Source organism: Pipistrellus kuhlii, unplaced genomic scaffold, assembly GCF_014108245.1.
Source record: "Pipistrellus kuhlii isolate mPipKuh1 unplaced genomic scaffold, mPipKuh1.p scaffold_m20_p_12, whole genome shotgun sequence".
Lineage (NCBI taxonomy): Eukaryota > Metazoa > Chordata > Mammalia > Chiroptera > Vespertilionidae > Pipistrellus > Pipistrellus kuhlii.
In genome coordinates, this window is record NW_023425427.1 from 17,242,191 (window position 1) to 17,256,190 (window position 14,000).

Sequence of the window (14,000 nt, forward strand, 5' to 3'; positions counted from 1 at the left end):
AGCACAGATGCTGCTTCTGGGAAGGAGTCCTGAGGCCAGAGTTGCTGAGCTGCTGGAAGATCTGGAGACTCAGTTTCCCCAAAATGGACTCCACTTCCTCAGGAGTGATGCCATGTCCTTGGAGGGCTCTATCTCCGCAGGAAAGAATCCGTGTCCTCAGGAGGGCTCCATATCCCTGGGAGGGGCTCCACACCTTAGGAGGGACTGCTGGTCCTGAGGGGCCCTGAGGCCCTGAACAGGCCACAGCCCTGAAACTCTCAATGGACACAGGATGGCTCCAATCTTCAGGAAGTGTGCCAGGTCCCTGGAAGAGTTCCACGTCAAGGAAGACAACAAGTCCTCGAGAAACACAACTTGTCTCTCGTCCCTGGGAAAGCTCCGCACCGCCTGGAAAAACCCAGGAGGGTGCTTTGCATTCTGGGAAGGGTTCGTGTTCCAAGCACCAGACTCCAAGTCCCTCTCAGCTGGTACAGATACTGCTGACAGGGGCCCCTCCTGGGCCCACAAGGCCCAGCTCCTCCTGCTCATTGATGCACAGCTGGTAACCGCAGCCCCGGGCCCGAGCTCCAGGTGGAACCTGGTGGTCAGTCTTGGCACGAGGGGGCAGCAAGAAGCCCACACTGCCAGCGATGAGCATATGCCAGATGCTGTGAATGTAGAAGTAGTTGTCTCGTGTCTCCACAAAAGCATAGAGTAGGATGGCACTGCCTGCAATAAGGCTGCCAGGGCACAGGTAGAAAAGCCAGCGGCGCCACGTGGGTGGGTAGCAGTGCCGACGGCGGACGCTGCGTACTGTCTAGGGGAGGCAGAGAAGTGGGGTTCAGGAATGGGAGGCCCTGGAACCCAAGTCAGAGCCAGTCACTCTCAGGCTTCCCCTGAGCCATGGTTGTGACAGGAAGGTGCCTAAGACTAGGATGGGCACCGTGAGCCTCAATAGTGATGGTGACAGGGTCTTAGCCCTCCTCAAATTGGGGACCAGATACCCAGGGCCCTGAACCCGAGTCCTGCTAGGATGCCCCACCCAAAGCTCTCCCCACCCTTACCCAGGCCGTCGCCAAGATCCCCAGGGCGAAGAGACTGGGTCCAAGTAGGTTCCAGAGTCCATGCCGGTCAAGCTGCAGAGCCATGGACAGCAGCATAGCCCCCAGCAAATACAGCACCTAGAGAAAGAGGACTCTAGGGGCCGGGCCAGGATGGAGGGAAGCACTTGGCAACGTCCTCAGGGAGGGGTTGGGAATGAATTTCAAGTAGACTTTAGCTATGAGTGTCCCCCAGGGCCCATGCTGGACTGACCTGCTTGACCACAGGCTGTAAACGAGCCATGGCAATGACAGTGACCCACACGGACATTAAGGAGCCCAGGAAATCACAAAACTGTAGCACATCGTAGTCCATGATGCAGAAAACCACAATGCCTGGCTGGTCGCAGGCATGATAGAACTGGAGAAAGAAATGACAGGCGTTGAGAGAACTGGGGGAGAGGTCCGGGTCTACAGAACAGAAGAAAGAGGCCACAGGGCGGTGATGTGCTGCTGCTGGAGAAGCAGAGGTCAGAGGTCAGATGTGGGAAATGCCCCACTCCCCACTCCTGAGAAAACAGGGCAGGGAGGCCCGTTCTGCCTCATAAGCTGCATGTAGCTGGCATCCCTGACCTTCAACCTCACCTTCCTGGTCTTCCCGCTTCTGGAATGTGCTGTGGAGAGCATCAGGCCAGGGAGGTCCAGGTCCTTTCCCATTTCCTCGTGCTTGCTGTGGGCCTCATCTACAGTCCTTACCCTCGACCCAAGCTCTGGGGCTAGACTCTGGCCAACCGAGACCTCGAGCCTCCCTAGCATGTTAGCATGTCCGAGCCTCTCCTGATAGCTCAGGCTGAGTCTGACTCCCTAACTGGCCTCTTCATTACCTCCTACCCAATGCCATGGAGGACACAGTGAGAAAAAAGGCAGCCCTACAGCCATGGGGAACAATGTGGGCATGAGACAGTGTCCAGCTCTCCTTCGCTGTGGGGAACACAGCAGATGGGGGACTGAGGAGATTCAGTGAGGGATGCAGGGTACAAGTGGTATTGTATCAAGCTATCCGGGGCACCTCAATGAAAGGTCACGGTCTACCATCAGCCCTCTTGGTCTGTGGTCCCCATCCCTGTGCTTCTCTGGACAGTGCTATCACAGCCTCTGACATCCTATGCCACCTTAATGTGAAAGGTTACCCAGGAGTTACCTGAGTTCTCTTTGTCTTAGAACTTTTGCTGTCACTTTTCTCTAAACTTCTTACAAAATTTGAGCCAAAACCGGTTTGGCTCAGTGGATGGAGCATTGGCCTGCGGACTGAAGGGTTCGATTCCGGTCAAGGGCATGTACCTTGGTTGCGGGCACATCCCCAGTAGGGGTGTGCAGGAAGCAGCTGATCAATGTTTCTAACTCTCTATCCCTCTCTCTTCCTCTCTGTGAAAAATCAATAAAATATACATATTTTTAAAATTATATTATTCGAGTATTTATTAAAGCCAAACACGAAGAACATGTATGGTTGTAAGAATATCTTTGGTACAAAGGTGATGGGAACACATATCCCTCTGAGGATTTCTGTCATTTGCCCATGAGCCCACCCAAAGAAAAGACACTGGACAGAGCTCTGAGGAAAACAGCTCCAGACCGAGAACAAACACCGCAGCAGCATGCTCACTCCTCCCACCTCCTGACAAAATCCTTGCTCCATCCGGAAGAATGGGTTGTGATAGTGATGGAAGCAGGGTTAAGACGCTATAATTGAAGAGAAAGGTTTTGACCTATGTAAACTTGATCAAAAGCAACCATTGGAGCTGAGTTTAAGGCATGTCAGGAGATTTTAAGGGATCAAAAAAGTTTAAGATCTCTGTGAATCAGCCCTCTGGAAGCCATGGCTATTGAAGGCATCTCTTGAAAGGAGAAACAAGTTGGTGTCGTTCCCAGGGTTGGACTGAAACACATCAGGATGAACTGAAGCTGGGGCACGAGTGTTAAGTGCTATGGCATCTAAAGGTGGCTTTTGAAGTGTCTTGCTCGTTGACAAAAGGGACCCTTGAGGTACCGCTTTCAGCCCAGGCCAGTTTCTTCATCATTCTATTGAAAGGCAATCCTAAGTCACAGGGCTGTGAATCTCAGAGAGCAGTGGCTCAGACAGCACAGACCTTGGTGAGACAGGTCTCCAGGCCCTCCAGAGGTATGGCCTTGGGCGAGGGAAGAGGGCACAGATATCCAGTCCACAGCTGAGAAAAGAGAGAGCTGAGCAACATCACATGTTGTTCCTTCACTGGCAGTAACAGGGTTTCTTGAACTTCTGGGAAGAATGGAAATGGGAGAACCTAGTCTGCTGTTTGAATGAGTTACAGCTGAGATCAAGAAGGTGGAGATAAGGTCAGGAAGAATGATTTAGAAGGGGAAAGCACTCTATTCCAAACTCTCATATATTTTACATTTTAAGTATTTTACATATTTACATTGTTAACTCCTGAAGAACAAACCTAATGTCTGCTCCTACGTTCTGGATAAGCATTTATTGCACTACTACCAAGTGTAGACTGTCCTGGATTTGAAGACAGAGAAGACTGTCATCTACTATCCTGGCACTTTGACCTACAACATGCCCAATGGGTCCTTAGACGAAGGCTGCTTAGGAACAGAATAATCTAAACCAAGTAAAGAATGGGAGAAGAGAAACAACAGGGAACCTGGCTGGGAGAACTGGGAGACCAGTAGCTCTGCATTTGGCCCGTATAGGAAAGGACTTCAGACCATACCTCAGAGCCAGGATATTTTTTTCTTAACCTTTTGCTATTGCCTTATTTCAGAAAGTAGAAGCTCTGTATGTGGTGCCAGGCACTTCAGGCTCCCCGTGTTTCACTTGCCATTCTATCCAGGAAATGAGGAGTCATCCGGAACTGAGCACTCTGGAGAGGATACCCGGGGTGCCTGTGCAAAATGCAGAGCACATGGCTCTCCCCCACATGCTCCAGCTCCTGCTACACTTCGGCTCTCTTCCTAACTGTGAATCACATTAGATCAGCACGCAGCCAAGAGTGGGCTGGCGGAACAGCTGCTGCTGGAGGATTTGGTGAGCAACAGTATAAGGGCATCTGGCAATAAAAGCAGAGAAACAGTGTCTAATATAAAAATAGAACGAGGCACTGTCAGAGCAGGTCTAAAAAGGGGGGCAGGAAAGCAAAACCGGAATGTGCTCTCTACATGGCGTGGATCAGGCCTCTCTTCCTTATCTGTGGATGAACGTCCTAGGACGGCCCTAGGTATGACATGACCCTCAGTGTCAGGACATCTCCCCCCACCCCTTTCTCCTAAGTGATAAGTAGGACTTTTAAAAAATATTTTTTCATTGATTTCAGAGAGGAAGGGAGAGCAAAAGACATAGAAACATCAATGATGAGAGAGAATCATTGATCGGCTGCCTCCTGCATGCCCCCCACTTGAAATTTAGTTTGCAACCTGGATATATGCCCTGACGAGGAATCAAACCGTGACCTCCTGGTTCATAAATCAATGCTCATCCCCTGAGTCATGCCGGCCAGGCAGTATATTTTTTTAATTTGGACATATGTCTGATCTATAATGTTGGACAAAAGAGATGCACCTATTGGTTACTGTGCTATCTTTGTTGCCAAGACATGAGGAGAGTCTGAATCCATCTAAGATTTTTCTGTAGTGCTCATAGGCAGACAGACATATGTCACAAGACACCACGAGCCCAGAGATGAGATGGAAAGATCCCTAGATGCAGATCTTGGGGAGGGGAGGGAGTCTACATGGAAGTTAAGTCACTTTAGGAGACTCACTCCTCTACCTTCCCTTAGAATATCTGTGATGCACGCTTGTAATATGAATTTTTATGATTATGAAAGAATGGAAAGGCACAGAGAAGATACTGTGGGTATTCTAAAATGGGAGGAGAGGGGTTTAAAGCTAAATTAATCTTCATCAAAATATGCTCCTTTGGGCTGGGATTTTATATGACATTGCCACTTCCCATCAGGCCTCAGAACACAGTTGAATCGGTAAAGTTTCTTAGGATTCTAATAGCCAGACGTTTCTATCAGTTACCCAATTATAGATCCCCCTGCCTTCCTAAAGTTCCCATGATAATTCAAGGAAGCCATGGCTACTAAATGGGGAGATACCTTTTCATAACATAAAAAAGAACGTGCTCACGTGGTGGAAGTCCCCAGTGCGATGGACAACACGGACACTATATAGCTAGCCCTCACATCATGAAAGGACGTGACGAAACTGATGACTTTCCATGTATAAACCCAGGTGACAGTGCAGGCCTCCTGCCCCAGGCAGCCCTACCCCGGGGAAGGCCCCATCTCATACTGCAGAACCGTTACGTGGCCAGCGTACTGGGGTAGAGGCCCCTGCGCCCGCAGAGTGCGAGACAACTAGAGACCCACAAAGTCTGCAGCGGCCCGCCGTTGGTTACTTTCAGTTACAAACAGGCTTGTTCATGGATCCCAATGTGCCTTATAAAAATGAGCGTATTCTACGCGTACCATGATATGAAAAGGTAGGGAAACACTGCTACCGAAGACAGTGAACTGGAGACATCCTCGATGATAAAGGCACAGACATCCCAAACCAGGGGAGAACACGGGGACTATGCAGACCCTCCCCCACCACTGGGGTAAACACTGACGCCGCCACCTACCGTGGAAAAGAACATGGTGAAGGTGTAGACAGCGGCTTCCAGAACGTATCGGCTCCGAATGGCCAGGACCACGGGCGGCAGAAACATGAGGTTGCTCAGGCAGAGCAGCAGCGTGGACAGCAGCTGGAACCCGTAGGTGAGCGCATCCTCGCTGTCGGTGCAGCCCCAGCCCCGCCACCCTGCGGGCGGGAAGGCACAGCGTGGGTCCGGGAGGCGGCAGGCCCTTCTGCGGGGGCCTCTAGCGAAGCCCTGCGCCAGCCCAGGGGAGGGTGGTCTTCCCCAGCACCCCCTCCGGCCCCTCCAAACCCAGCCGGGCCCAGGCCGCCGCCCCGCGCTCACCGGCCTTGCACTCGCAGGCGGCGTACAGGTAGTTGTGCGTGCGCAGCAGCTTGCACTGGCCGTTCGGCCCGCAGTCGTCCACGCAGGGCGACAGGAAGGCGCGCAGCCGCACCTCGGCCGTGGCGTTCCGGCACCGCACGAACCTGCGTGGTCACGGGGGTCACGGGGGTCACGGGGGTCGGGCCACCTCCCGCCCCGCCCGGCCCCGCCCCGCCCGGCCGGCCCTCCGCGCCGCTCACCGGGGCCCCGCCCCGCACAGGGAGCGGAGGCTCAGGAACCACGTCCCGGTCTGTGGGAACGGGATTCGCAGCCGGGCCACTCGGGACGTGGCGCTGACGGAGAGGAGAAAGCCAGCAAGGGACTCTGGGAGGGGGGAGAGGGGTCAGGGGTCAGGAGAGAAAGGTCAACGTGGGGTCACCACTGTAAAGAATCCTCACTCACCTGCATCCGCCTACTTCCCCGAGACCATCCTTCCTCCGTGCCATCCCCCATCCCATGTCCCTCGGGACTACCAGCCCTCTCTCCTTCCCCCACTCCTCACCCTCACCTTTGGAGCAGGTCACTGCTGCATCCCCCAGACTCAAGGGCACCTCGTGAGTCAGGCATCCAAACACGGTCACGTTTTCCTGGCGCAGGGAGCTCTGGGGAAGGGTGAGGAGATGAAGCTATCCCTCCCACCAGGACCGACCACACCCATCAGCCCGGACTCCTGCACCTGTTAACCTCCCGCCCCCCCTCCCCCTCCACCACCACCACCCCATCACCTAAACTCCGCCAGGCCCTCGCTGGACCTCACATTCCTGCAGGTGCTCTCAGCGCCAAAGCCAATCTCGCCTCCCTTTTGAGAACACAAAACCTTGGGAAACGCCAAATGTCCCACATCAGAGATGCTTCAAAGACTGATGAACAGACAAGGCCCCATTCTGAATCCTTTGGGCGGAATTGTTAGGCTGTTCCGGCTAAAGAGAATACCCCCTGTTTTCAATCGTATCTAGCTTTTTTTTTGGGGGGGGAGGGTACAGGGGGGAAGAGGAGCTGTCGCTGGACATAGAAAGTAGTTGTGAACAAAGGCAACTGTAAGATTTCAATCATCTTCACCTCTTCACTGGGGCCTGAAGGCAGGAGGCATGTAAAGAAATGCACTCTTCCTCAGGTGAAATGATCAGGTACTCCCGGGTGTAATAGAATGCCTGAGGGGTTAAATGTAGCAGCCTGGGTGGGATTAAAAGAAACCAGATATCCATAAGAGTAAATGCAAAGGGTTGTCTAAAGGAATAAAGGCAGCAGGTTGCCATAAGCTCACCTCCAGAAGGATTTGAGGCAGCTTATTAAATACATAATGACAGGATAAAATCAATGCATGAGGGAAATGGAAAACTCAAGATAGAACAATAAAATTTGCTCCTAAATGTGGACCATATATTTGATGCTGACTTCCAAGCAACCAAAGCAAAGAAGGAAACATGGTGAGTGATCAGATGTGTAAGTCCATCAGGTAAAGGTTAGTCAGAGGCCCATTAGAGTAAATGGACAAGAATGCAGAGAGGGACAGGCTAAGGGGGTGCCCGGGACTGGGCCTCTATTCCCAGGATACTGAGGAAGAACAGTATGGGTACAACCGGTCTAGGTCAAATCAAGGCTTCACTGTCATTGCCCAAAGGCATGGCAATAACAAATAAACATACAGTGTTTAGTCAGAACAGAGTCAAACAGAATTTGAGTATAAAAATAAGGAGCATCTTCAAGTTGAAGAATTAGCTCTGTCCTGACCAGCAGGAACACCTGAAAGTTCTGACCTAAGTACCATAACAGACCACATCAAACCACAGACCAAATCTCAGGTCGGTTCATAGGAAAATGGTCCCCGCCCCAGAGCTGGGGGATAGTAGAATTAATTAAAAGGACCCCTGGCTGAGGGATCCTTATTGGATCAATGCTAACCTAAGAGAGCTGCTAATGGCCTGACACAGGACTCCGCCCTCAGCCCAGTCTTACCCAATGCTGAAAATAATGACTAAGAGGCACCGAAGGCTGGCTTTTCAAGTGTGTGAGTTCCATAGTGGAGAAAGCCCAAGATCCAAACCAGTATCATTAGGCAATGCCTCAAAGATGAACGTAACTTCTTCCATTGGGGTTAAAAAGTTCACTGCAAAAATATGAGCTGGGAATTGCCAGTGGGTCACATGACCCATGCTCAGGGCACAAAATATGTATGCCCCTTGGTTACAATTAGATAAATAAGAAGTTAATATGGGAAAGGACTGGGAAGATACACACCAAAAGACTAAGCAGTTATTTTATGAGAATGTCTTCCTCTATTTTCCAAAGCTTTTACATGTGATTCTATTATTTCTGTAATTAAAAAGTAAATTAATAAAATTGTTTTTGAAGAAAATAAGAAGGAAGGAAAGGAAAAAGACCCAGAGATCTTTATTCACCCCAAACCCCAGGTGATCGGTGTGGTGCTGGAGCAGAAGAGGTAATATAATCACAGTCTGCACACACACCCTGGTCAGACCACCTCAGACCATTTATTTCAGAGACATGTTGACCAGAGGTTTGACCAAAGAAGACAGCAGAGGATGGAGGGAGGTCTAAGATGATGATATTTTCAGCTTTGAGAAGGTTGAGGGGCATCTGAAGGGTTGCTAAAATAGGACAGGGCTATAACAAATGCACCACACTAATACAAGATGTGAATAATTAGGGAGATTGTGTGGGGACATGGAAACTCTCTGTACTTTCCACTCAATTTTTCTATAACACTCCCTGAAAAAATCAAGTCTATGAATTTTTTTTTTTTTAAGGACTGGGATAGATTCACTAAAATATAGTTTCTGGGGCAAAACAAAGATCAGATCATAAAAATCCACAGAGGTAGGTTTGCATGGAATGTCAAGACTGCCATTAGCAACTGGAGCTGTCTAAACATGGCCTCTGTAGGTGAACTCCCCGTCACAGGAGATATGCAAGAAAGTGAACACTTATAGAGAGAGGCCCTTAGTAAGTGGGCGATTCAGTTACAAAACTACAAAAATCTGGACCATTCTGAATTGCTCCGCTGACCCATCCCATTCGCAGTAGAGTCAATACCCAAGGCATGTTTGTTGATCAGAATTAGGCTGATATCGTCTCTAATCTTAAAGCTGGGTAAAAGCAACCTGCATAGTCTTCCACACCTGCCACCTTCTTTTTCAAGTTCCCCCACAGGGGCAGCCTCCCCCTCTCCACAAAGTACCGCATTGAGATGGAGCTCCAGGCTAAGGACACCTCCACTGTCCAGCACCGGCAGCAGCCTCAGGCCAAACACAGCCGGGCGCTCAGGGGGCAGGGCCACGCTGGGGCCGAAGAAGATGTAGAAGTGGACGGAGAAGGTGTCCAGCTCATTGCGCAGCGTCGGGCGCACTGGCCAGCAGTGCTCAGGTGGAGACGTGGCCCCGGGCTCTTCCACGGGGGCACCAAGCGATGGTGGCTCTAGGGGCAGTGGTTGGTTGCCCAGTGACTGGGGCATGTTCATGGCAGCTCCAGGGGCCAGGGCACGGGTCAGGCTGGGCTTTGGGCACTCTGTGGGGCAAAGGAAATCAGAGCTGAGGCCTGCCACCCTCACAGCCCTTTAGCCCCACCACAAACCAGATCTGAGCCAGACAGGATTTGACAAGGGTGGGAGGGGTGAGAACTAGAATTACATGTCCCTTGGGAGTATGCGACATCTGGGGTCACAGTAAAGAGCCCAGGGACTTCCTAGTGGTCACAGCTAATAGAATGTCATGTTGGAGGGGATCAAGGTCAGCTCTCCCTCCCGAAGGACACTGCTGGAACAGATGACTGCCCTCTCACTGACTTGCATGGGCTTTTGCAAGGCCAATTCCCAGAGGTCCTAGCTGTCCTTGCCTACCCAGGGAATGGAAAGACAGATTAAATTAAGGAGAACAATCAGGTCCCTTAGTGAGCCCCAAGTGGTGGGAAAATTATCTGAAGGCTTTCCAATGACTTTAAGCTCCAAGTGGAAGGGCTTCAGGGAGTGTGAAGGAGCCTGGGTGGGGTCAGGGAGATTGTAGGGAGATGGCAGAGGGGTAATGGACACAGCACCATGCCTGCCTCCTCCCAATCACAGATGTCAACACAAGCTGGGTGGCTGGGGCAGATGTGGGCTTCTGACCTTGCAACCGCACACACAGCTGGAAGCGGATGGTCCTGCCAGAGCCCCGGGATGGTGTCTCCACACGCACGTAGACCCAGCGGCCCCAAGGGGGCAGTGCTAGCTCCAGCTGGCATACCGAGGCACCTCCACATGCCACAGAGCTCGAGTTGTGCAGGGGTGGGGCCTTGGGGCGTAGGCGAAGTGTCAGGGGGCAGGCGGATGCCCCTCGGCCCCCCACACACACCAACTGTGCTGAAACCCTGTAAGTGAAGCTGGGCACAAAGACCCTGGGCAGAGGAGAGTTTGGGGGTAAGAAAACACAGGGTATGGACAGGTGAGAGGGACACCAGAATGAGGGAAACACTGGGAAGAAGGGGGCAAGGAGGAGCTAGGGACACAGAATGGGAGGCCCTTTCAGATCCTCCTCTCCGTGCTGGGAGAGAGGGAGGCAGGAGTCCAACCCACCCTGGGGGCTCTGGAGGCCCAGCAGTCCAGGGTGGCCCGGGGGACAGCAGGAACAGGCAGATAGACTTAGAGGCCAAGAGAAGCCTATTCCCTGTTTGAGGTCAGGGAAGGAAGAAGGAAAGGGACAGGTTTTGGGGGAGGAGGGGGATTCAACTTACTTGAACAGGGCCGAGCGATTGTGGGGGGAGAGGGTTTGCTCTGAGGGACGGCCAGGCACCAGCACAGCAACGTCCAGTAAACGCCGGACAATCAGCTGCGGCTGAAGGAGGTACTGACACTCATCCTGGAGACCCTAAGACAAAAGCAGGGGTGGTAGGGGAGAGACAGCAAGGGTGCTGCTAAAGCAAGGTGAACAGAAATGGCCGATGGGGGGAACACCTCTGGCTCCTGCTCTCAGGGCAGTGACTGAGGTCTTTAAGTTCTGGGTCCTTCCCGCTGGATTAGCTGGGTCCTTCCTAGATCTGCAGATCTGCTGTGATCCCCTCAGCCTTGGCTGAAGTTTGGCATTCAAATCCAGGCCCTTCTGACAATCAGGCCCAGCCTGCTCCTCCTGCAATCTAACCCGTCCTCCTGAGCATTCCTGAACAGCCCTCAAGGCAATTTCAAACCACCCCAACCCCCTGCCAAGCCCTCAGGAACTTACAACACTGGCTCTCTTTGGGCACTGTAAAGCTCTATAAAGGCCTCCAATCCAACCTCTTCCTCCTTCCTCTCCCCCACAATGTGCATCTTTAATTTCCTTTATCCCCCCCCCCCCCCCCCCCCCCCCCCCGCCTGCCCTTTCCAAGTACTTGTCCATGCTCTGCTTTAATACCCCCAGGGAAGGGCCACTCTTTAGCTCCAGGCAACTTGAGAATAGAAACCTGATCTTATTTTTGTTTCCCCAGACACAGAGCCTAATAGGAAGTGTACACCTCGAGGATGAGTTTGCTAGAATCAGTGGGAGAAATGAATCAACACAGCTGAGGGCAGCTCTGACGTTCATGAAGCCTTCTGTCTCCCCTCCCACTGCTTCGTCTCAAGGTGCATCTGCTTCTTCCGCTCAGGCTAGAGAACAGCCACATCTCCCTGCTCTTCTGGATCAGACCCCCAGCCCTTCTCTCCTCAGCTGACACCACCCCTGACCCACCCAGCTTCAGCACTCTTCGGCCGAACACAGTCCCGTTTACTCCAGTCCCTTCTCCGCCGCGTTTGCAGCTATCTAAGCCCTGCCACTGGAGCGGTTCAGGGGAGGAGGTGCCTCCTGAATAGGGCTCTCTGGCCTTCTGAGAGTAGAGGACCTTGTGCGCCCCAATAAAGTAGAGGCCGCTGTTCACGTACATGTTTATTCTGACCGAGACATAGCTCTAAATCTTGTTCTGGGACAGAAGCCCCGGGCTCTGACATGCCCCTGAGTTCCACACCATGGGACAAGCCAGCCAAGGCACAGAGTTCCAGCAAAGCTGGAAGGAGGCCCTGAAGGATGCAAGGCCAGAAACCCCATTACCCTCCACCTGGAATGATGCAAAAAACATCACTGCAACCCCAATGCCTCCCACACCACCTGGCACACACTAGATGCTAAAAAAAAATATCTGCTGAGTTAAAGAATGAAGATAAAAAATAGCATACCTAAAAAAAAAAAAAAAAAAAAAAAAAAAGGAGTATGCCTTCAGGGAGTTCCTAAATCCCTCATTTCTCAGGGACTGCAATCTCTGCTATCCAAAGCAAATGTCCCTCATCTTTGGTATCAAACCTTAAGGACCAGAACTACTAGCACAAGTGATTTTATCAACACCATGTCCCATGACAGGAATCACCCACAGCAATCTTGTGGTGAATGATCCCCACAGGCAGGCGCCCATGATCGAAGGTGGCCCGTTTCCTTGTGGGACAGTTTAGGGGAAGAAAAACTGCTCCATTTATTGCTTGTTAGTGGCTTAACTGAAGGATCAGTGGACATACCGCAATGGTTAAGGTGTGCTCCTGCCTTACACTGTGTAAGTCCAATACCCCTCCTTATTGTAAGAGGAGCATTCAGTGGCGACCAGGGGAGGTGCAGAGATTCAGCGACCTTCTCCCTATGATGGGGCTAGTGAAAGGGCACCAGAATGAAAGTCCTCAAGAACAGCCAAGGCAAAAGCCAAGTGAGAGTCCAAACTGAGTCAACATCAGCGGTCATGGAAGGAACTGGGACAAAGCCTGGAAACTTGGGAAACCAAGAGGGCCAAAAGTGAGAAGTAGTGTGGGGAAGAAGCTGGAACAGAACACCCTAGATTGATTCCTAGAGCAGTAGTCGGCAAACTCACTAGTCAACAGAGCCAAATATCAACCAAATATCAACAGTATCACGACTGAAATTTCTTTTGAGAGCCAAATTTTTTAAACTTAAACTTCTTCTAATGCCACTTCTTCAAAATAGACTCGCCCAATACGTGGTATTTTGTGGAAGAGCCACACTCCAGGGGCCAAAGAGCCGCAAGTGGCTCACGAGCCGCAGTTTGCCGACCACAGTCCTAGACTGTCCAGGTATGGCTGGGCCGGGTTTCTTTGGAAAGGCCTAAGCAGGGTGGCCAGTCCCAGGCTCTGGATGGGGCTTGCAGACTGAAGGGGCCCCAAAACCACTTGGCCTTCTGCGTGAAAATATCCCAGTACCCAGTACATGTCAGTCCCTGACCCACTGTCGGTCAGCAGTAGTCAACATGTACGTAAATGAGTGCTGGACAGACTACAAGGGGCAAGAGTGGATGCAGGGAAACCACTTAAAAGGTTACTGGGGTGGCCCAGGAGAAAGCTGAGGGCAGGTGTGCTAAGAGTGGAAACAGAAGTAGATGCATAAAGGACATGCTTTTAGAAGTAGAGTCAATGAGACTTTTCTTTTGGAAGTGAGTGTAGAGAAGTGGTGGGAGGGGGGCGGGGAGAAGAATCAAGTCTGACATCTAAATTTGGAGCTTGAGTAGTCAGTGAATGGCAGTGCCATTTACTGAGAAGAAGACTAAATAAAGGAAAGACTTGGACTAGGAGAAGTGAAATGGGAACTAAAGAGACTTTTGCTTTTGGCTTTATTTTAATTTGTACAGGCTAAGTTTGAGACATTTCTGAGATTTCTAATCGAAGACGTCAAGTAAGCAGGTGGGTATAAAGACTGAGATTCAAAGAAATTAGGACTCACTGAGTATACTTGGAAGGCATTAAATTATAGGTGGTACTTGAAACTATTGTGCTGGGGATACCTAACAGGACAATAGATAATAAGAAAGGAGTTGTCCCAGGACCAAGCATTGAAGCCCACAATATGCTTGATCAAGCAGAGAAGACACCAGGAAGAGGCAGAGAAGGAGTGGGCAGTGGGCAGGATGAAAACCAGGAGAATTCTGTGAGG

The 14,000-nt window shown here is 51.3% G+C and overlaps 2 protein-coding genes across 3 annotated transcripts in view; both read right to left on the reverse strand.

The window, feature by feature from the left end:
* TMEM8B (transmembrane protein 8B) overlaps window positions 1-14,000 on the reverse strand; it is a 23,446-nt gene continuing 9,446 nt past the window's right edge. The window contains exons 4-13 of one of the 2 annotated variants that reach the window (XM_045580009.1): window positions 10,798-10,931; window positions 10,193-10,461; window positions 9,272-9,597; window positions 6,581-6,674; window positions 6,273-6,396; window positions 6,034-6,176; window positions 5,695-5,873; window positions 1,294-1,440; window positions 1,044-1,160; window positions 1-792 (exon numbers count right to left, since the gene is read on the reverse strand). In XM_045580009.1, the coding sequence (XP_045435965.1) occupies window positions 157-792; window positions 1,044-1,160; window positions 1,294-1,440; window positions 5,695-5,873; window positions 6,034-6,176; window positions 6,273-6,396; window positions 6,581-6,674; window positions 9,272-9,550 (1,719 nt within the window). In that variant the 5' untranslated portion in view covers window positions 9,551-9,597; window positions 10,193-10,461; window positions 10,798-10,931 and the 3' untranslated portion in view covers window positions 1-156. Of the gene's footprint in view, window positions 793-1,043; window positions 1,161-1,293; window positions 1,441-5,694; window positions 5,874-6,033; window positions 6,177-6,272; window positions 6,397-6,580; window positions 6,675-9,271; window positions 9,598-10,192; window positions 10,462-10,797; window positions 10,932-14,000 lie in introns of those variants that run through there. The other variant, XM_036433361.2, reaches the window with a different exon arrangement.
* Window positions 11,392-14,000, reverse strand: part of LOC123652168 (vegetative cell wall protein gp1-like) — a 13,987-nt gene continuing 11,378 nt past the window's right edge. The window contains exon 4 of the mRNA XM_045580292.1: window positions 11,392-12,699. Coding sequence (XP_045436248.1) covers window positions 12,656-12,699 — 44 coding nt within the window. The 3' untranslated portion in view covers window positions 11,392-12,655. The remainder of the gene's footprint in view (window positions 12,700-14,000) is intronic.